The sequence below is a fragment of the Primulina eburnea genome, chromosome 14 (genome assembly GCF_022965805.1).
Source record: "Primulina eburnea isolate SZY01 chromosome 14, ASM2296580v1, whole genome shotgun sequence".
Taxonomy (NCBI): domain Eukaryota; kingdom Viridiplantae; phylum Streptophyta; class Magnoliopsida; order Lamiales; family Gesneriaceae; genus Primulina; species Primulina eburnea.
The window spans coordinates 32,849,662-32,872,849 of NC_133114.1; the positions used below are offsets into that span (position 1 = coordinate 32,849,662).

The 23,188-nt window shown below is 35.2% G+C and overlaps 1 protein-coding gene across 3 annotated transcripts; it reads left to right on the forward strand.

Moving 5' to 3' along the window:
* The first annotated feature begins 612 nt into the window (after nt 1-612).
* LOC140813338 (ABC transporter C family member 2-like) lies at nt 613-21,530 on the forward strand. 3 transcript variants are annotated; one of them, XM_073171841.1, is made up of 28 exons: nt 613-852; nt 1,472-1,899; nt 2,755-2,933; nt 3,180-3,219; nt 3,346-3,502; nt 3,765-3,879; nt 4,013-4,093; nt 4,225-4,249; nt 4,755-4,811; nt 5,013-5,078; nt 6,221-6,295; nt 6,654-6,761; nt 8,008-8,142; nt 8,699-8,805; nt 8,887-8,980; nt 9,356-9,523; nt 10,475-10,615; nt 11,261-11,461; nt 11,643-11,741; nt 11,840-11,992; nt 12,686-13,071; nt 16,515-16,695; nt 16,873-17,196; nt 17,625-18,381; nt 19,089-19,210; nt 20,208-20,453; nt 20,611-21,031; nt 21,189-21,530. In XM_073171841.1, exons 2-28 carry the CDS (start codon nt 1,567-1,569, stop codon nt 21,281-21,283), a joined length of 4,866 nt encoding a protein of 1,621 aa, XP_073027942.1. In that variant the 5' UTR covers nt 613-852; nt 1,472-1,566; the 3' UTR covers nt 21,284-21,530. The 3 variants fall into 3 exon arrangements, with proteins under 3 accessions (XP_073027942.1, XP_073027940.1, XP_073027941.1); XM_073171839.1 differs by having other exon boundaries at nt 613-827; nt 1,440-1,899; XM_073171840.1 differs by having other exon boundaries at nt 650-747; nt 1,440-1,899.
* The last annotated feature ends 1,658 nt before the right edge of the window (nt 21,531-23,188 follow it).

Consider the following 23,188-nt stretch of genomic DNA (forward strand, 5'->3'; position numbering starts at 1 on the left):
ACAATGAAAGTAACACGAATTAAGTATTGTTTTTCTTTTTCTTTTTTTGCAAATGAGAATAGGGAGAAAAAAATCCTAGGGTAAGGTGAGTTTAGTTGACTGAGTTCGAGAATAGTCTATTTGAAAAAAAGAAAGAAAAAGATATCGTCTGAAAATCAATAGAAAATATTATTTGGACTGGGTGATAATGATAAGAGGAGGTATTTTATTAGATGATTTTATGGATTTTATTTTCTTGAAGCAAAAAAATAATATTTTTGATATAAAAAAATAATAATTGTTTATAGATTAAATTAAATTGAAGATCGTCTCTCGTTCGATGTCATAAGAATTTTTGTGTTATAACAATTTTTGATAGATTCGAGTTGGAATTCAATAATCTCGATTTTCGAATTTTTATTAAAGTAATAGTCGAAATATACAAAAAAAAAATTATGAAAGTAATAGTCGAAATATATGATAAATTTAGGATACTTTTATTCAATGGACACATAAGTCTTTTGATGCCACACTCGTAAGCAGTGACGTGTAATCTCGAAGGCAACGAAACTAAATGTTTTTAGTTTTTTGAGATTAAAAAAAGGAAATCCAGAGAAAGCATATCGACTCTTGCCACAAAATCTAGGATCACTTTTGCTAAATAAAAAATAGTCAAGGATCGCTTTCCGTATAGTCATCACGATCACGATCTTTCTCTCTCCCTGTTTTTTTCTTTGACTTACAAATTGACGATAACCTTGCCTGTTTGTTATTATTCTTTGTCTCTGTTTCTTTGGTTTGAATGTCTGCAGATGGACGGTATAAACCAATAGCCGTTTGCCGTTCATGTATGTTGATCTTTTTCCATCTTTAGTTTCCAGGACTGCAAAGTGTTTATTTCTTTTCCTTGAACATGGGTTCTTGTTTACTTCTCATTCTGTCGTGTTCTTGGGATATTCTTTCCGTTCCAAGATCTGACGTGGGTTCTTGTTTATTTCTCATTCTATCGTGTTCTTGGGATATTTTCCGTTCCAAGATCTGATCTACATGCCAGAAAATAAATTAATCTCTGAGAGGGGTTCTCGTGAAATAAATATATTTATATGTACGATGCAGTTCTTGTGATGACGGGAAGATATGAACGGGTTTCTTTGGCGTTTCTCGCTCGAAATTGACTCTCTTATTATTATTTTTTTAAAATACACGAATTTAGGCTCGAATTCTTGGCGTCTTTTTTGATATTGAGGGAAAGCACATGTACTGAATGATTGCATTGTTTAGAATTACTCCTTTCTCTCTAATTCACGTCTAGATGGTTCACTGGGAAAAAAATGAAGAAAACTATTGTTTTGATTTATAGCTGCAAATAGATACAATCTTTTGTGGGTGCTGGAAAGTTGATTGTAATCACGCTAGTCGTTTCCTACAGTAAATTTGATGGTTGACTTGGATCTTTGCAGGAACATTATTGAATCTCATTCGGTCTTACAAGTTACAACTTTAGTAATCATGACCTCAGTAGAGCAGAAAGCGTGACAAACATGTGTCTGCAGATCAAAATAATATAGGCGATACAGGTTATTTGAAATGGCATTCAAACCATTTGAATGGTATTGCAGGCCAGTGAAGAATGGGGTATGGTCAAAAGCAGTGGAAAATGCTTTTGGAGCTTATACCCCATGTGCCACAGATTCTTTGGTTATCTGCATCTCATACCTCGTCGTTCTGGGGTTGTCCGTAAATCGGCTATGGCGACTGAAGAATGATTATTCTGTTCAGAGATTCAAGTTGAGGTCTAATTACTACAATTATGTGTTGGGGTTGTTGGCTTTTTGTTGTATGGCAGAAGCATTGTTCAGATTGGTAACGGGAATTTCAGCATTTAATGTGGATAGTCAGTATGGTCTTGCCCCATACGAGGTAAGATGCTCTTCAGCAAATACGGTGATTGGATTGCATTTATGAGTTTAAGTTTTCATGAATTCTTATGGAATGGTTATGGTTTCAATGAGTAATTTCAATGACCTTGGGAATTTAAAAGACAAGGTTGAACTCCATCAGCAGCCAACAACCTTCATTGTCATAACACAAGCCTTCGACCCAATTTATATTTTCTTTGGAATTAAAATTCGGTGATCCCGGATTCAGTCAATATATGTTTATTAGCTAAGATTCAAGTTAGAGATTAATCTGACTTATATCTATAAACTTTTATTTGGTTTATGAGTTTCTTAGATTTTTCACTGATTCTATGAGTAGAGTCTGTTTTTCGACTGGGCAACGCTCTGTTATGTGGTTCTGAAAATTTTTTATGAGTCATTCGAATCAACAAAAATGAATCTCAGATTGCATTTTATTATATAGCAGTTCTGTTTCAGTCTTCGTTGCCCAAAAAAAAAAGAAAAAGTTAACAGTGCGTTGAATTTTATTTTTTAATTTTTTATTGTGGTTATGGTGAATATGTACATTTTCATGATGTACGATGCCATATCTAACATGATGAGGGGTCTTAGGATTTAATATCTCATGTGATTTTTTTTGGTTATGTACATTGGTCCTCAATCTGCAATCCCTTTGAATTAGCGCAGCTGCAATGTCTGTGTCTATATGCAATTGTTATTGGTTTGACTTAATATTGGTTTAAAATATGGAGTCTTTCTGGTAACATATTTGAAATTAAATCGACTGTGGCCATCTTTACTTCTCTGTTTGTGTTTACATAATGATATAAGAAAGACGAGTTAAATCCTCCTGATGGAGTTTATATTTCTTAAGATGGTTTCACTGACGATTGAGGCTGTGGCATGGTGCTCTATGCTTGTGATGCTTGGACTAGAAACAAAGGTTTACATCCGTGAATCCCGTTGGTCTGTTAGATGTGGAGTTATATATGCACTGGTGGGGCATGTTGTCATGCTGAATCTGGCCCTTACTGTGAAGGATTTTTATGATTGGTTAGCTCTCTCTATATAATTTTCCACTTTCTCATAAAGTCCAATTTCAAAACTCATTAGGGATTCTTTCTATCAAAAGTTGTCTCCATAGTCCATATATCGTCTAAATCTGCACAATGCCTGATGCCACGAGTAAATGGAATTGCAGACTGTACTTTCATATCATGGTTTTCTCCGATAGCTGGGTACACTTTTACCTAGTTAAATTAAATACACTGTTTCATTCCCTGTCTTCTATCATGGTAGGTCTATTTTGTGTTTGTATATCAGTGGAGTTGCTGTCAAGGTACGTTTACTTATAGTCTCGTACATTTTCTTATCCTCAAAATATTAAGACTCGCTTCCGTTACCATTTACAATAGTGAGCATACCTGAGACTGCGAAGATATTTTTAAGTGCTTCTGTTCTGCAGGTTTTATTTGGTGTGCTCTTATTTGTTTATATCCCTGATTTGAATACTTATCTTGGATATTCTCCCATACGAATTGAATCTGTGGACAATACTGCCTATGAAGAACTTTCTGAGGAGGAGCAAATTTGTCCAGAGAGGCGTGCCAACATATTTTCTAGTACGTGATTATAGGTTGCATGCTTTATTTATTGCTGCCACTGCCTTCATGTTGTGTTTTGATACTTTCAGATGTCAAGATGTCAATCTCTGTGTGCGTGTGTGTGCCCGTGCGTCCGTGTGTCCGTGCGTTTTCAGTTGTCCCTATACATGCCTATACTTGTTTTATATTTACAAATATTATCAACCTAGAAGTGTCGCTCTATGTGCTCCTATTGAATTCCTTTCCTCAACTAATAATTGATTAATTACTTGTCTTTTAGAAATTATATTCGGGTGGATGAATCCAATCATGCAGTTGGGCTACAAAAGGCCTCTCACAGAGAAGGATGTCTGGAAACTTGATACTTGGGATAAAACAGAAACACTCAATAACTTGTATGTGCACATATACTTCTTCCTTTACATGTGTATAGACAACATTTACAGAAGAATTCGTGTGTTTCTTGTCTAATTTCCTTGAAAGACATTTATGGGGCAAAAAATCATTTTTTGAACATATATTTTTTAGGTTCCAGAGATCTTGGGCTGTGGAGCTTCAGAGACCTAAACCTTGGCTTTTAAGAGCTTTAAATCGTAGCCTTGGGGGAAGGTAATCATGAAACCCATTGCTTGAAAGGTTTTGGCTTATATCATTTGAACCTGTCCAAACACATATTATCACGCATATTTCTGATTTTTAAAATATTTTACCAACATCCTCTATGTGCATTTCATTCTCAGGTTTTGGTGGGGAGGCTTCTGGAAGGTAGTGATCTGACTTTGGTTGCTCTTTTTTTTTTTTATCATTTGCTTTGTTTGATTGAAATGTTATAACTAATTAGTATTCTGCAAGTATGTTCATGACCACGACCATACTTTACTACCAGCAATAAATTGGGACGGAAAGTTGTGTGGGTTCAACCTTGCATTATTTGAAGGTCACAGTAAACAATCTTATCACTTTCTCAGGACTCTTTATTGGGTTTTTGGACCAAGGTGTTCGAATAAGAAAAGTTCTTTCAAACTTTTAATTTATTACGTGGTGGTTTATGGGGGGAGAACTTTTGGTTTTTTGCCTTTAAATTAATTTATAATTGCATTTATAAAGCTTCATTTCATATAGGTTCGATCTATAAAGGAATGCACTCATCCAGAACTTTGAGGGCTTTTTTTCTGCAGATTTTATGTGTTTACATTAGGTTCATAAAACTTAGCACGTTTGTTGAAATTCTTTTGTCATAACTTGGTTATAATTATTTTTCAACATGTAGATAGGGAATGATCTGTCACAATTTATTGGCCCCCTTATATTAAACCGACTCTTACAGGTCAGTTGTATTCTTATAGATGTCTTGTTGGAGGATAGGTTTTGTATATTAGTTTTCTTTTGCGCATCCACATCCATTTGTTATTGTTTTGTTCCAGTGCTCTTTAGTCTTTTCCGTAAGTCCCCTTCCCTTGCCACCACATTTCTTATATATGTCCATTGCCCTCACATTTCTTACTCGTGTTATCGGTGACATAAACAGTCGATGCAACAAGGGGATCCCGCTTGGATTGGGTACATCTATGCATTCTCAATTTTTGTCGGAGTGGTACGTAAAACACCCTTTTTCCTCATCTTATTTTAGAATGGCAAAACACACCACATTTAGTTCTACAGATGTTTTAGCAGTGTTCTAAATGGTCGCCGCCTTTGTGTAAGACGGTTTCTGTAGGCTGTTCGAGTCTATCCGACGGGCAAGGCAGGGGAGCAGGCGGTGGAGGTGGCTGAGCAGGCGGCAGTGACGGTCAACGATTTTAAAATCCTAGTCAATTGTCAAAGTCAAATAATTTTAAAAATCAGTTAAAATCAATAAATTTAAAAAATCCTAGATATAATAAAAACATCTCTCACTCTCTTTGTATTTACTTTTTGTTTCAAGTGTCTTCCACCATCAACGACTACCTGCTTCAAACCACCTCCGCCATCAGCCACCACCTTAATTATCTTGTTAGTTTGCATTTATATATTTATTTGCATTTTTTCTAGATTGTATTATATTGTATGAAGATTTTTTATGCATAAACATTATTTAATTACGTATATTACATAAAAAATAATAATTATTTGTTATACATTGCATGATTATATATAATTACCTATAAACATTCAACCGCTTAGGCGGCTTGGACTGACCTCCCTGCCACCGCCTTCTGCCATTTACAACATCTTGTTTAGAGTTAAAGTCCCATTTTAGGTTCCTGTATTATTGGTTTTTTTACAGCTTTTCTGTGGTATATGCAAGTAAAATCATATGTGTGAATTATGAAATTCTTATTGGTAGAAAAGGAAAGGAATAGAGATCCAACATTCAGCTTTACTAGCTTGACAGATGCTTGCATTTTACCTAGTGTTCGGGTAGTAAACCTATTGCATTTGTGATTTTCTGCCGAAGAAATACTGATATTTACTCTGCTACGGTGTACATGTCTTTAAACTTTGTAGTAATATGTCTTACTTCTGTAAAAATCAGAAAGAACAGTCTCTATAGTTTTTGTAAGTCTAATCACTGGTATCGGGTTTGAGTTCAGGTGTTTCCCATTTCTTGTCTATCTTATCTATTTTTCTCCAGTTTTTGTTGAAAGATTTTCAAATTATTTTTACTGTCATGAATACTTTTTCCCTTGCTCTCCTTGTTATTAAGACGATTTGCTTCTCTTAGTGGTTTTTATGACTACAATTTTGTTCCTTCAGGTATTTGGGGTGTTATGTGAAGCTCAGTATTTTCAAAATGTTATGCGTGTCGGATATCGACTCAGATCAACTCTGGTTAGCAAGTTTTCTGCATTATTCTTTGACCATGATCCTCTAATTGATATGGTTTTATTGGGCTTGTTCTTGATTTAAAGGATAATGATTGAATTGGCTTGAGGGACTTCTTTGCCCGTGTTAAAGGCAGTTTCTCGTTCCTTTCTTGTGTACAGCGTATTCAAAGTCAGTTAACCTCTGTTTAGGATTAAAACCTTCCTGGTACATTTGTGGAGATGTATCAGGGAATATCAGGTGTGGGTGCAGGTGTGGATGTGGGAAGTTGGGAAGTATTGTGGAATTTAGATTGGAAGGTATATATGTTTTACGCTCCTGAAACTACTAAAAGGCTCTCAGAAAACTGGATAATGTTTTGTAGGTTGCTGCAGTGTTCCGCAAATCACTAAGGCTGACACATGAGAGCCGCAAAAAGTTTCCATCGGGAAAAATTACAAATTTGATGACGACAGATTCTGAAGCTCTTCAGGTATATTTTCTATTTCTATTTCTATTTCTTTTTACCTGTCTATTGTTGATCTATGCTTAAGAACCATGGTGAATTTTTATTGGTGCATAATCGGTTCCCATGTATGATTACAATGTTTGATCTAATTCTTAAGACAGTTTACTATATTTCATTTTCAAAGGTGAATATTTCATTCACTAGGCACCAAGAGGCCGTTCTATGTAAAGGTGATATACCGTACTATACCAAAAAATGCATTCTGTATATCGTACAAAAAATTATAGTATTAAAAATATTTATACCGATACTGTACTGATAATTAACATACCGATTATACCGAAATATCGTAGTATACCGAGATTTCGGTACGGTATTGATATATATCGTTTTATACTAAAAAAATACTTTATATTTTTTAAAAAGTTTAACTTTATTATTTAAAAATATTATATATTTTTTAATTTATATATATTATTTTGGTATTTCGGTATATACTGAAAATTTTCAAATTTCATACCGTACCGAAAATTTCGGTTAATTTGATATTTTTCGGTTACTGAAAATTCGGTATTTTTTCCTATTTCTACTCCTACGCCACCTTTTGAGTTTAGTTATCCATACATGTGCATGCGCTCTTCACCAAATTTAGTTACAAGATTTAGGCTAAACTTTTATATTAAGATGACAAAAAAAATCCATTAAAGAGAGACTCGGAGTAATTTCAATAGAATGAAGTGGTAATCAATATCCTTTCCCTGACAACTCAGTGCTTGTGCTGTGCCATGGTGTTTTTTTATCAGTATGGGCTACGAAAGGAGATTTTTATTTTTCTTGTGCTGGGTTGAGATGAAATTATGGAACAGATTCTTTAATTCCACTATTCTTGAGGAATTCGCCATGCAGGTAGTAAAATGGGGTTTGCTAGTTTTACTCAATATATGGGTTTTATAATTTCTGACACATTGTCCACAAGTGATTTTCGATCTAGATGAGTCAAGCTGGGAATTACAGATGAGGACGCCTTTTCCTTTTCTTCATATCATTGCTTTCTAGTGATCGTGTATTTTTTCCAGCTGATTCACAAATGCCAATTACGAGGGTTTGATTATTTACATTTGTTTTGTTTAAGAGGTCACTCTATGTATCCATTTATCAGATAATTGAAAAAGTATGCAGCAAGTCCCCATGTGTGCGCCGAATATTTAAAGTAAATTTGACTATGATGATTTATCAGTTGATTTACCATACATTTTATTTCATTTTACAGCAAATAAGCCAGTCCCTTCACACTTTATGGTCAGCTCCTTTCCGCATCATAGTTGCGCTGGTTCTTCTTTACCAGCAGCTTGGTGTTGCTTCACTTCTTGGGTCACTGATACTTGCTCTATTGTTCCCAATACAAGTATGCAATACTTAATATCTCTACTTTTGTTTATTTATTTTCTCCTGTGGGCTGTGGTTTTTCTGTCTTCTATGATACCTATCTTTTCTTTGCTTATTTTTCTCTTTTTTAAAGCTCTAAAGAAAATTAGGCATGAGATATCTCATCGAGGATAGTGGAATTATTTTGTGCATATAAAATTTAGTATGACTGCTTATTCCATGGAATACCAATTAGGTTTAACACATGTCCGTCCACTCCAATGAGGTAAACATGGAAAGATCTAACTAACGTTAATATGATATAAAGTTGTTATATCTCAAAATTGTGGTTCATGTTTAAAAGTTCCTTGTGAGATTCTTTGGAATTTTGTTACTCAGTGCAATGTGCTTGGGTTCTGGAGATCTCAAAAGTGTCACCAAGATTTCAACTTGTATAATAATAATAATTTGAAAGTTGATATAAGAAAATGATAGTTTCCGATAAAAAAAAAATATAATGTGAAAGTTGATGTGGAGTTATCCGTTGTATTTGTCTTGCATCAGATTCTTACATGCTGACTGACATATCTGAACAGACAGTTATGATAAGCAAGATGCAAAAATTCACAAAAGAAGGATTGCAACGCACAGACAAGAGAATTGGACTCATGAATGAAATTTTGGCTGCTATGGACACTGTTAAGTAAGTTTCACACACAACGATGTCTTAGTCCATGTTACATTTCTATTAATTATGAGCCTTTCTCACGCCACACTGGTTCAGATGCTATGCTTGGGAGAATAGTTTCCAGGCGAATGTTCTAAGTGTCCGGAACGAGGAGTTGTCATGGTACCGAAAAGCTCAGCTGCTGGGAGCTGTAATGTCTTCCTCTAAGAAGCTATATTTATATTTTGCTAACCATGATGAATGCATTTAAATTTTAGGCTCATGCAGTTTGAAGCCATTGCCCTGTGTTGTTTTATTGAGATAAGTGTAGCAATTGTGAGTCAAATAAAAAACCGATTATGTCAAAGCTATTGGTTGCAGATTCTATGTGTCTCTTGTCTCTGTGAATTATTAGAGAGAGATTGGGTTGGTTGTTGAACTTCTTTCTTCATCCAAGCTTATTGCAGCTGTATATCCTTATACCTCGCTCATTCTTCCTTCCTTCCTCTTTTACTGATTTCTCGTCCTTTCCTTAATCCTGATTTTGACTAGTCTCTGGTATTTGGTTTTTTTGTTGAACTTGCAGTTGAACAGTTTCATGCTAAACAGTATTCCTGTTGTGGTTATCATTGTTTCATTCGGGGCATTTACTTTGCTTGGAGGAGATCTGACACCGGCAAGGGCTTTTACATCTCTTTCATTGTTTGCAGTGCTACGGTTCCCGTTGTTCATGCTTCCCAATATGATAACCCAGGTACCATAAAAGCTGTTCAGATATGCATTGTGATTGCACATTCTTGATGAGATCGTTAGTCTTTCCCCATGTAAATATGTTGCCACACATATTTGCTTTGTTTATTTTCAATCTCTGGAAGGATTTTTGTTCCTTCACAAATCACAACTTAACCAAACACTCTCGTCCGTTTTAATTTATATTCCTCAAATATATATTTTATCCTTTTCATATCTACAATATAATTATTACTTTTAACTCAAATGTTTTGTCATTTCCACAAATTCTCTATCATTATATTAGATTTTAACTCAATATATAATATTTTAAAATTTTAATTTTATATTATCAAACAATTTCTAACTTGATCTAACATTTGCAATAATAATTTTTTTTTTCCAAATCAAGATCAAAACACAATTTATTTTCCGAAAACATTTCCCTAAAACTCCCAAACAAAATCTCATGAATGCTTTATTTTTCTTTGGGTATCTATAGCTTTTGATATATTTGTTATTCAATCACGGAATCTGCCTGTAAGTGGAGTGTGAATGGTCACTCTTTTATTGTAAAATATATGAGATATTTGTAATCTGCTGTTTTAATCGTTACTTTTTTATGATTATGTAGTTTCCACTGTATTAGTTGTAATCATGCTCAAGTCACAGTTTGAGTCCAACAAGTTTCGGACATCATACTTTGAAGTTTGAGCTATTTGTCTACTCTTCACATCAACATTATAGGTTAACGGTATTTGTGGAGGGGTTTTTTAAGCTTTTGAAATTTTGTGATTGTGATTAAAAACTTGATTGATGAAACTGTTTCCTGTTATGATATTGTTTACAAGGAAAAAACATTCATACTCACGGACTAATGGCCACTTTTGCATTTTTCTTTCTTTGTTCTTTAGTTTTTCAGTGTCTAAACTGTACACCAATGGTTTCATACCTATTTTGTGTTGTAAATTTTCAGGTTGTGAATGCTAATGTGTCGCTAAAACGTCTTGAGGAACTTCTTCTGGCTGAAGAGCAAATTCTTCTGCCTAACCCACCCATTGAACCAGGATTACCAGCTATCTCAGTCAAGAATGGATACTTTTCTTGGGAGAAAAAGGTTTATTAGTTATATTCTTTTGAACTGAACTGTCAAAATTATTGCCCCATTTTTTTCTAGTATTCTTCAACATATGGCTATCGTTTAAAAACCCACATATTTTTTGGTGGTATCTGATGATGCTACTTGACAGTTAAATCTTATATCTGTTGGCTCTTCAAGTCTTGAAATGATTCGTGTGAAATTTATGGCCGGACTGATGAGATGTAGCTATGAATATCGAAAAACTTACCTAGCACCATGCATACAAATAAACAATTCTCTGGGCGGTTAGCTGTAGAGAATTCTTCATCTCCTATTTTGACTCATCGCCATAGTTTCTTCACTCAAATGGTGTTCAATTTCTTACTTTTAGATGAGGAACACTATCAATATCCAGCTTCATGCGTCTTGGGAGTAAATATTTTGCATTGTGTTTGAGTAGTATAGCTTTCACCTACTTGTCGCAATAATTCATTGACATAAAAAAAGGTTTCTTCAAGTGATGCATCATTTGTCTAACTCGTCATATCAACGCAACCATGAATTTTTCCCTTTTTCAATTGTTCTAGTAAATATCTTTCCCTGTGGTGTAATTAGTTGATGTTTCACTTAATGCTATTTTTTACGAGACCATATTGGATTACTATATATTAACTATAACAGGCAGAAAGGGCAACACTGTCAAATATCAACTTGGATATACCAATTGGTAGCTTAGTAGCAGTTGTCGGTGGTACAGGGCAAGGAAAGACATCGCTTGTGTCAGCAATGCTGGGAGAGATTCCTTCAGTTGCAGATGCATCTGTTGCCATTAGAGGAAAAGCTGCTTATGTACCACAAGTTTCATGGATCTTTAATGCGACTGTGAGTTGAATAGTAGTTTATTTTTCTACTGATATCGAAGCCTTTTGTAAATTTTTGGTTTTAGTTGACCCTGCAACTATAATTGTTGCATTAGTGGAATCTGATTGTAAATTTGGATTGATTAGACCACACGTTGTTCTCAAGTATAAATGACTCCATAAGATGAATACTTTCATTCTAGGTACGTGATAACATACTGTTTGGTTCGTCATTTGAACCTGCAAGATATGAGAAGGCGATAGACGTGACTTCCCTGCATCATGATCTTGAACTATTGCCGGTAAAGATGCTAAGAGTGTCATCATCTGGTTCACAAACTTATTGTTCTTGATTTGTAACTCCTTACTGGCTATGGAGCCACGAATATTTCTATTTTAGGGTGGTGATCTTACTGAAATTGGTGAACGTGGGGTCAACATCAGTGGAGGGCAAAAACAGAGAGTTTCCATGGCCAGGGCTGTATACTCTAATGCTGATGTTTACATATTTGATGATCCTTTAAGCGCTCTAGATGCTCATGTTGCGCGACAGGTAATTGCCTGTAACATTTCAAAATTCCCAACTTCAAGGTAACCTAGTTTATCAGTCTATGAGACAATCATAGCTGCTTAGCTAGTATTTTAGTTGCATGTATTAACACTTTTGTCGGCCAACTTTCAAGCTGCCATCTTCAGAGGTTTCCATATTTAAATTGAAATAACTATGCAGTATTTTCAGGAGAATATATGTGGATATTGGTCATTGGATAGTTATCAATTAATCTTTTTTTTATAAGAAACATATTTTATTAATAATATGATAAGAAGGATTACATAGTGGACTAGTGGTCCACTCTCATAATGAAAAACACTAAAACAACTATGTCAATGATACACATATTCCCAACTTCTCAATAAATCTAGCGCTGAGACGTTCTTAAAATCGTGATGATTGCCAATCCACAACGCAATATTAAGCTTAATTCTGTCCCAACATGTCACCGCATTTTCTTCAACATCTTCGAAAACCCTTCTGTTTCTTTCAAGCCATGTAGTTATCAATTAATCCATGTAATGATGAAGAATGTTTCCGTCAGAAAACACGTGAAGGAATCCAATTGCTTACTCCTCACGATCTCTAGTGTCTCTGATATATGCTGGAGCTAATAGTCATGTTTCAGCTAATGCAATTTTAACTTTATGTTTTTGCTATCCTATGTCTTATGTGCTCTTGTTGCATATGCAGGTTTTTGAAAAATGCATTAAAGGGGAATTAAGAGGAAAAACTAGAGTTCTAGTAACAAATCAGCTTCATTTTCTATCACAAGTAGATAGAATTCTTCTGGTACATGATGGTATGGTGAAAGAGGAAGGAACTTTTGAGGAGCTCTCAAACAATGGCTTTCTATTCCAAAAACTGATGGAAAATGCAGGCAAAATGGAGGAATTTGTTGAAGATGAGGAAGCAGATGGGAAAATTGAGAGTGACGCCTCTAAACCTGTTACTAATGGTTTGAACATTGAGGTTTCTAAAGATGAAAATCGCACAAACAAAAAGAAAGAAGGCAAATCTATCTTGATCAAGCAGGAAGAACGAGAAACTGGGGTTGTCAGCTGGCATGTTATGATGAGGTAATGTAGTCTTTACTTTTTTTATGTAAACTTGAATTGAAAATAATGTTTAATACTATAATTAAGATATAATTTATCGAAAGTACTTTTTGCCTTGAGATATATTGCTAATTAACTCGATACGGTGGGAGGTAATCCATTGAAAATTTCATTTTGGGAACTCGTTTTGTCTAAGATGTCGAAGAAATTAGCGAGTTGGAAGAAGACGTTTTTATTTAGAAGGGTTAGATTGACCTTGATTTCAGTGGTATTGAATGTTTTTCCAATGTATTTCATGTTTTTTTAAGAATACCAAAAGGTGTAGCAGATGTCATGGAGAAGATTATGAGAGACTTATTTAGGAAGGAGCGGACGAGGATTTACATGGTCATTGGATTGCTTGGGAGAAGGTATGTACACGGAAGGAAAAAAGGGGTCTGGGTATTGAGAATATTTGCTAAAGGAATAGGGCTCTCCTGGGAAAGTGATGGTGGAGATTCTCACATGAAAGAGAGTTGTTGTGGAAGAAAGCTATTGTAAGCAAGTACGACATGCAGGATAATGGATGGGATGCGAGTCTGGCTAGCAACGTCACTTTTAGAATCCTTTGGAAGTTTATCTCTAGAATTTACCCAGTTTTTCTCCGGTTGGTGAGGGTTGTGTTAAAAAAGGGTAACATTTTAAGATTTTGGGAGGACATGTGGTGGGGGGACTAATCTTTCATAGATCTTTACCAATCTCTGTTGCAGATACTTCAGTTCGCAATAAGTCAATTTCCCATTTAACTCAGTTGGAAAATTCCTTTTTTATTTCGGTTGTTTCTTGGAATTTACATTTTAGGTGGGAATTGACGGGCGTGGAAATGGATGAGTTGAGTCTTTTGGTAGAGTCCTTAGGGGCTACGAATATTAGGAAATGGGTTGAGGATTCTTCGGGCATCTTCACGGTTAAATCTTTATATGACTCATTTTTTCTGGATAGGGATTTTCCTTTGTTTTCATTCTTTCGTGTCATTTGGAAAATGCCTTTCTCATTGAAGGTTCAACTTTTCTCGTTTTCTCATGGGTTGTAGTGCAAGGGAAGCTTCCAACCAGCAAGCCATTGCAAAAGCTTTAGCCCACATGTTCGCTCTACCAAAGTTGGTGTGTGCTTGGAGGCTTACGATCACATTGTTTTTCATTGCCCATTCATGAGATGTCTTTGGCATAGAACTCTGGAGGAGATGGGTCTGGTTTGGGTATCTCCAAGGACAACGAAGGATTTATTTGCGACTGATCTAGGGTGTGACCTTGGTAAGAGGGGGGAGTGTTTTGGACGGTGGTGGTTCATTGTATTTGCTGGTATGTCTGGCTGGAAAGAAACAAGAGAATTTTCGAAGATATAAAGGAATCGGGTGTAATGTGTTAGGAAAATATCAAGTTGTGAGTTTATTTGTGGATTAGGAATCATAAAGAGTTTGCTATGTTCTCGATTATAAACTTAGTCAGAGATTGAAGATTAATGTATTGTAGATATATCTTGAGTTTTAGGACCTCCGTGTACGGATATCTTATCCGCTTCTTGTAGTCATTATATATATATGTATGTATATGTATGATCTCGTTTCTTATCAAAAAGGTTAAAACAGGAAAGACAAGCAGACCTACACACCTTTGTCAAAAATTTGACGCACAGAGAACGGTGTCGCGTAAGAGTAATCTATGTCATACATTAATTTGAATAGCAGAAGGCAACAACCCCGCCCCCCACATTTGGTTATTGAATAAGATTCACCTGTTACGACTTCATATTGTTACCGTCAAGCTACTTGGTTTCATCTTAAATTTTTTTTTTGATAAGAAACTAGATTTTATTAATAGATAAAGTTTTACAATACTAGCGGATGAGTAATCCGCACGAAGAGAGGTATCTCAACTTAGAAAGTACTATCCTACTAACTTCATGCTCATACATATTTCCAATCCCTAATCAAATCAGAAATAGACAAATGATTAAAGTCTTTAATATTTATTGTCCAATTCGCAACCCTGAACTTGATCTTCTCCCAGACTTCGTCCGCTCTCTCTGAAACCTCCTGAAATATTCTTTGATTACTTTCCAACCATATAGACCAAAGCGTACAGTGTATCATAACGTGCCAGAAGGTCATAAATTTTCTGCTTGGAACTCCTCCCGGCTCCATGCTGATCATATCTACAGCCCTCCTCGGAAATACCCACTGAAAACCCAACTCTAGCAAAACTTTTGTCCAAATATCTTTTGAAAAAAAGCAATGCACCAACAAGTGATTCTGATTTTCTTTGTGCTTCTGACTTAAAATGCACCAATGCGGACATAACATATATAGAGGCCACCTTCTTTGCATCGAATCACAAGTGGGTAGTTTCCCCAGAGCCACAATCCACGCGAAAACCTGAACTTTACGAGGGATCGGTACTTTCCAGATATTTTCAAAGTAAGGAAAATAAGGGAAAGATGAAAAAAGAAAGAAAGAATTATAAAAGGATCGAACAGAGAACAGACCTGAATCTCCCAACCAGACTCTAAAATCTCCCTCACCCCTCTGTAATCTAACCTTGTCTAGAACACCTAAAAGGTTAGCTAACTCACCCACTTCGACTTCATTTAAATGTCTTCTAAAACGGATGTCCCAATGAAAGATAGGATTGAGTCCACCAGAGTGCGCTACCAAAAATCTATTGATTGGTTTATTAGTAGTGGAGCGAATCCGAAAAATAGAAGGAAAACGTTCTCGAAACGACTCCCCCCCTCCCAAACATCTTCCCAAAACCAAATCACATTGCCCTCTCTTAACACCGCACCCACCAATAGATGAAAAGCCGGGTAAGACCGAGAGATAAATTTTCATGGGCTTCTAAATGTTGCGTTCCTTGCCAACCCCGCACTTGGTTTCATCTTAAATTAATTTGTCATTTAACAACCTTTCGAAATTAAGACTTTCTCAGTACTTATTTTTTGATAATTTTTATCTAGTACGAATCTTAATAAATTACATAAACTCAAGAGCCTCTCCGACCATTTGTTCATTATTTTGGAAAATTAAAGGACAATATTACTGGATCTATTGTTATATCAATGTATAGTTATTGACCTTAATCAAACTATGGTAAAACAAAAACAATTGATAATGATCACTATGTCTCTTTACAATTTGAAAAAAGCGTCCTATGATCCTTGCCTTTATTTGGGGATCATGTGGATTGTGTGCGATGTTTGGTTGTTTATTCTGAACCTTATTTTACTGTAATTTCATTTTAAAATAATTTATTAAAGATCAATATTAATCAGGTAATTGTTAACAAGCATAATTAATCTGCATATCAATTGAGGGTGCTTTAGAAATTGCGTGATATTCTTTGTAGAATTGTGAGATACACAGTTCAAGATTTACATTTTTTAGTTTAGTACAGATATATCTTTTAACTGTTGTGGAACTTCTGCAGATACAAAAATGCTTTGGGAGGTGCATGGGTGGTTATGATTCTGTTGATGTGCTATGTCCTAACAGAAGTCCTACGGATTTCAAGTAGCATATGGCTAAGTTATTGGACTAGCCAAAGCAATTCAAATATACATGGGCCAGCATTCTACAATTTGGTTTACTCTGCCCTTTCATTTGGTCAAGTAAGTTTTATTTGAGCTATTTCATTGAGCATGTTAAAGCTTGTGCTTGCTGAAATGAAGTTTCCCTTATTCCTTTGCTTGTACCTATTCCTTTAACGTGCTCTGGAGGTTGGAGTTATAGCTGCATGAAGCATAACAAAAAATCTCAATGGTTGCCTAAATCTGTTTTTTTTTCAGGTTGTGGTGACATTAGCGAATTCGTTTTGGCTGATTGTTTCTAGCCTTTACGCTGCGAGAAGGTTGCATAACGCTATGCTCAACTCTATCCTTAGAGCTCCAATGGTTTTCTTTCACACAAATCCACTTGGACGGGTTATCAACAGATTTGCCAAAGATCTAGGAGACATTGATAGAAATGTAGCTACGTTTGGTAACATGTTTCTAAATCAAGTGTTCCAGCTTGTTTCAACATTTTTTCTAATCGGAATCGTGAGCATATTGTCGCTATGGGCCATTTTGCCTCTTCTAGTCTTGTTTTATGTGGCCTATCTGTATTACCAGGTATGCATCATCCATATTTCCTTATTATTTTAAATTTTTTTTTGTGATTGATTCTTAACTGTCCAATAGTAAGCATTTTACTTGGATTATGTATTGTTATTGAAATCTTATATCCTGCTTTATTAATCTGCCGACTTTCTTGAAATTGATAATTGGGGTCTAACACGTTGACTTTATTGAATTTCTAATTTCGATTTGGTCTGAAAATTTTGCCAACGCTGAATATTTTGTGAACTCAATTCCTGTGATGCAGAATATTGGTGATTTGTAGTTTCCAGTTTCAAGAGTCATTTGTGGGTTTCACTTATTTAAATGCGTCGAAACCACATATCCAATGCAATTGATTAACATTTGTTCTTTTATTATGTGCTGCTTTGAGTGTAGGATTACTATTTCAAATTCTCACTCAAACCTTATGCAACTTGCAGAGCACCGCACGTGAAGTTAAACGTTTAGATTCCATTACTAGATCTCCAGTGTATGCTCAGTTTGGAGAAGCACTAAATGGTTTATCAGCTATTCGTGCGTACAAGGCGTATGATCGAATGGCCGATATAAATGGGAAGTCCATGGACAACAATATCAGATACACCCTTGTTAACATGAGTGGAAACCGATGGCTTGCAATTCGTTTAGAGACAGTGGGAGGCCTCATGATATGGTTTACTGCAACCTTTGCTGTCATGCAGAACGGAAGGGCTGAGAACCAAGAAGCATTTGCCTCTACAATGGGTTTACTTCTCAGTTATGCATTAAATATTACTAGCCTATTGACTGGTGTGCTAAGACTTGCTAGTTTGGCTGAAAATAGTTTCAATGCCGTGGAACGTGTCGGGACATATATAGAGTTACCTTCAGAAGGTCCAGCTATTGTTGAGGACAATCGTCCACCTCCTGGGTGGCCGTCAGCAGGATCTATTCGATTTGAGGCTGTTGTTTTACGATACAGGCCTGAACTCCCTCCTGTTCTGCATGGAATATCATTCACAATTTCCCCAAGTGACAAGGTTGGCATTGTTGGCCGGACAGGAGCTGGAAAATCAAGCATGATTAATGCATTGTTCCGAATGGTTGAGCTGGAAAGGGGGACAATCTACGTTGATGATTGTGACATATCAAAGTTTGGATTAATGGACCTCCGAAAGATTCTTGGTATCATACCACAGACACCTGTGCTTTTCTCAGGTGTGCTCATTTTGCACTGTTAATCCTCTCTCTCTAATATTTTTTTCATGTCCAAAATGTGAACAATTTTGTAAAACATTCCCTTATTTGAATGACATGGCACATACATGATGATATGTTAAATTGGCTATGATGTCCATGTTCATTTCAAGACTGACATCACCGATCTTCCTTTAAATTGCCAATAAAGCTCTTTAAAATGCTATTTTATAAGTAATGTTCCTTTAGGCCTCGAAGTCCATGGTCTGTTCACAGCATCTGATTCATACTAGATGTTTCAGTCAACACCTCATTAAGCGAATGTTTTAAAAATACCGACACTGGTGCTTTGTTAACAGTTAGGAAAGCTTGACCATGAAAATTGATCAAAGAGGCCAAACACTTGCCTTCTGTATATAGATTATCGGAAATCCTTCTTATTGATGATGTCTCCTGGACTCGTAACTTAAGCTTAAAACAATAGAAGGATCAGTATGCACTGTCAGTCATTCTTCCTTCTTGCATCTAATAAATACCCGACTTGGGGTCTCTGACAATATTCTTTTGGCTATAGGAGGTCTAATAAACTCCATCGTGATGTTTTAAAACAGTGAGAGAGTATTTGTGGAGTTGATATTAATTTGCTCCATTTTCTTTCTATGTTCACTGTATATACTTTATATGGTATGTAATTTTTCTTATGACGATCCCTTGTTTTATTATGGCAGGAACTGTTAGATTTAATCTCGATCCATTCAATGAGCATAATGATGCTGACCTTTGGGAGGCTTTGGAAAGGGCTCATTTGAAAGATGTAATCAGGAGGAACTCCATGGGTCTGGACGCAGAGGTAGATGAATCATAATTTTTGTCCCTGCTGTTGTTAATTCCATAAAGTTATTGTTTCACTGTAAAAGGGAGAATAGAACAAGATCGTTCACGAGGACAAAAAATTAAAACATAGCAGTGCATTTTTTTGCAAAAGTAAGACCAATTCTATTAATTTTTCATAAAGCTTGAACATTTGGTTCTAGGAATTTCATCAAAGAAAGTTCTAAAATTCTCTGGATTTTTTCCCTTGGCCAACATCAGCCACCTTATATATTTCCCAAGAAATGAGTGGATATAATCAGTCATGATGAATAAATCTTTTGGATTCAGGATACAACGTGCATTAACTCCTACGTCTGACATGTTCAGATTAGATCAACTATAGTAAGATTAAAAAATCTCAAATGGCTGGAAGTGCAAGAAATGTTGGTTTTTACCCCAAAAATTTCTTAAAAGGATCCCATGTAATCCGACCAATTGATGCCTCCTTAAATCACCTTTGGTACACGTATTTATTTTTAGTTTTGACCAATTCACCACTTGTTTTGACCAATTCACCACTTGTTTGTACCATTGACCAATAATGGTTCAGTCTAAAACACCAGGGTCGAGATGAAATATTAAATAAAGTAGCTAAATATTTTTCCCTTTTTCAATGATGTTTCTTGAATCCCTCACCATAATTGATTCGCGAGGTGTGACTCCCGAACTTCCATTTGACTGTGCAAAAAGACGGGAAGACTCCCTTGAGCAGCATTGCTAGATTTCACGTCTGCATGCGACTACTGCATCTTCGTACATGTTTCTCCACAATTTTTTATGAGTTTGCTTGAGAACGTTATCCCAACCTTGACATATAAATATGTTAATGTTATTATTATTTTTACAATGTGTTAAACTCTGATTACCTCAGCACTTTCATACATTAGCAGTTGTCATATTTTATTTTTCTGCAGACTTGAATTTTCATTGTTAACAAGTCTTAACGGAGCTCATATTTGTCCTGTTATATTAAGGTCTCAGAAGCAGGGGAGAATTTCAGTGTGGGACAACGACAATTATTAAGTCTTTCTCGGGCGCTACTTCGCAGATCAAAGATTCTTGTTCTTGATGAAGCAACTGCTGCAGTTGATGTTCGAACTGATGCTCTCATTCAAAAGACTATTCGTGAAGAATTTAGAACATGCACAATGTTAATCATTGCTCACAGATTGAATACCATCATTGATTGTGACAAGATTCTTCTGCTTGATGCTGGGCTGGTACAGTGTCATTTTTATCCCCTTTGTTGACAGTTTTTAATTCTAGGCGAAAACTGATACAAATGGTTGAATAACTACCTACTGATTTCATGAAAGTTTGAAATTTGATCAGTTTTTAACGTTCACCGTCTAATAGTGTATGTGCGTTGTTTCTCAGGTTGTGGAATTTGATAGTCCTGAAATACTTCTGCAAAATGAGGAAAGTTCGTTTTCTAAGATGGTTCAGAGTACAGGTGCTGCAAATGCCGAGTATCTACGCAGCTTAGTACTGAAAAGGGAAGTGGATGGCAAATTAGAAAGAGACAAGGAATTGGATGGGCATAGGAGATGGCTTGCCTCTTCTCGATGGGCTGCAGCTACTCAATTTGCACTTGCCGTTAGTCTCACTTCATCCCAGAATGATCTCGTGCAGTTGGAAATCAAAGAAGAGAATAGTATACTCAAGAAAACAAGGGATGCGGTTATTACTCTCCAGGGAGTCTTGGAAGGGAAACACAACAGAGAGATCGAAGAGAATCTTGAACAGTACGAAGTTTCTGGACATCGATGGTGGTCGTCTCTCTACAGAATTATTGAAGGTATACACGATATATTCTTCATCTCAGCTTTGAATGAACCCCGGTGCTATTTCCTGGGATGGTAAATGGGATGAGGCCATAGAATATAGTAAATCATGACTTATTAGGTGTATTTTTTGTGATCGTATATTCTCAATTTTATGTAAATCTTTTCCAGGTCTTGCAGTCATGAGTAGACTTGGTCGAAACAAACTTCATCAGGCGGATAATTTTGAAGATAGAACAATCGACTGGGACCATGTCGAGATGTAATCCAATTAATCTTGGTTTTGTTGACATTCAACATATGTTTGAGATGCTTGAATCTTGTCTTTTGCACGGGGAAAATGTTGTTTACCTAGCATCTAATTTAGCACTCCTGTTGCCTCATTTGCATGCAATTAACATTGGATAACTAACTTTCCGTCAACTATACCACAAATGTAACTCACTATCTCTATTGGCTGCTGCTTCTCTATTTAAGCTGCCATTGCACCGTGGAATGCATAGTTTATCTTCATTTTTTTGGCCCATGTAAATTTGCTGATGCAATTCGACATGGACAGTAAATTAATCCTTGTCAGTTGCCATGCCATATAAGTGGAGGAAATTTATCTTGAATGTGGTGTTAGATATAAATAATACGAGGTTATCATTAAAAGAAAAGGTCCACACTGTTCCAAAACAACCACTACTAGATACCATAGTGTTTTGTTTAGGCATTTCAAATTCAAAAATAGTGTAACTACCATCGATGGACTCTAAACTGTGTCAGCATATGCACTTGAATATATCGTTAAATGTTTGAGTACCTTGGGGAGGCTAGTTTGAGGTTAGCTCAGAATCATGGCAATGGTATTGTTACAGAAATTGGCAATTTCTACTTCCAAAAAAGACAGGGAAATGTAAAAGAATCACCAAAAATAACATCGAGGAAACTGACAGACATTTCCTCTTATCAAGTCTAACTCCCTTGAAATACATAGAGGTGAAATGTAAATGAGTTGCTACAGGTGGGCTAAATGATGATGTCATTATATATGCCCATGAAAGTACATTTTATATTCTCTTACATATTTATAGAATTTTTCTCTTTTTTCATGTGTAATTTTTATAGAGAGACACAATTTAAACTTGATTTGTACCATGTTTTCAGAAATTCAGAACGACTGAAGTGACTCCGAGAACCAACTCCATGTTATGTGTAAATGACGCATATTTAAGTCATATTACCAATCACGACATTATTTGAAAAACTTGATGCCAATATAATCCAGCAAACATGTTCATTTTGTAAGAATACCAAGAATCAATAAATAGTTACATTTATATTGATGATGAGTTTGAGTCTATATTAAAAAAATCCATTATTTTGTTTTAGTATATTCACTTAAATTGAAATCTCGATTAGTTATGTGCGACTGATTAATAAATTTTGAATCTCAAATGGCAACGAATAAAATTCCAAATTTGTAATATAATAATAATTATTATTATTATTATTAATCGTTTCAAAGTATTTGTGAGCCCAACCACAAAGAAGAAGGGAGCGGGTGAATGGTCCCGGTCAATAAAAAATATACGATCCATTTAAAATTTAATTAAATAAAAGGGATTTTGACTTTTAAAAATCGAGAAAAGGGAGTTGAATATGTTGGTTAGATAAGATCATTAATTAGCTCGTTAAAAAAAATGAAGAGTGGGTCACTCTTCTACTTCTAATTTTTTATTATTTTTTAAAAATAAATTTATTAAAAAAAATAAAAAATGGAAGAGTGGGTCGCGAAGAGCACGACCCACTCTTCTACTTCTATTTTTTTTTAAATAAATTTTTTTAAAAAAATAAAAAAATGAAGAGTATTTCTATTTTTTTTTTAAATAAATTTTTTTAAAATAAAAAAATGAAGAGTGCTCGACCCTCTCTTTTAATTTTTTTTATTTTTTTATGTTTTTTAAATAAAAAAATAAAAAAAATTGGTTGAGTGATAATGTTAGAGGTTTGGTTTAGGGTTTTGTTTAGGGTTTAGGGTTTGGGTCGAGATGGGTCGAGTGGGTAGAAATTTTTGATATTTTTGAGTTTTGATCATTTTATAATATATAATCCACTTTATATATATTAAAATGTAAATATATATAAAAAATTTATTTGTGTAAACATTAGTTATATGTTAATTTAAG

Bases quoted from the DNA above. Each gene is read 5' to 3' on its own strand.
- LOC140813338 (XM_073171841.1), top strand. From the start codon at position 1,567: ATGGCATTCAAACCATTTGAATGGTATTGCAGGCCAGTGAAGAATGGG. The intron at 5,079-6,220 runs GTACGTAAAACA...TTGTTCCTTCAG, and splicing joins TCTCAATTTTTGTCGGAGTG to GTATTTGGGGTGTTATGTGA. The intron at 8,981-9,355 runs GTAATGTCTTCC...TTGAACTTGCAG, and splicing joins AAGCTCAGCTGCTGGGAGCT to TTGAACAGTTTCATGCTAAA.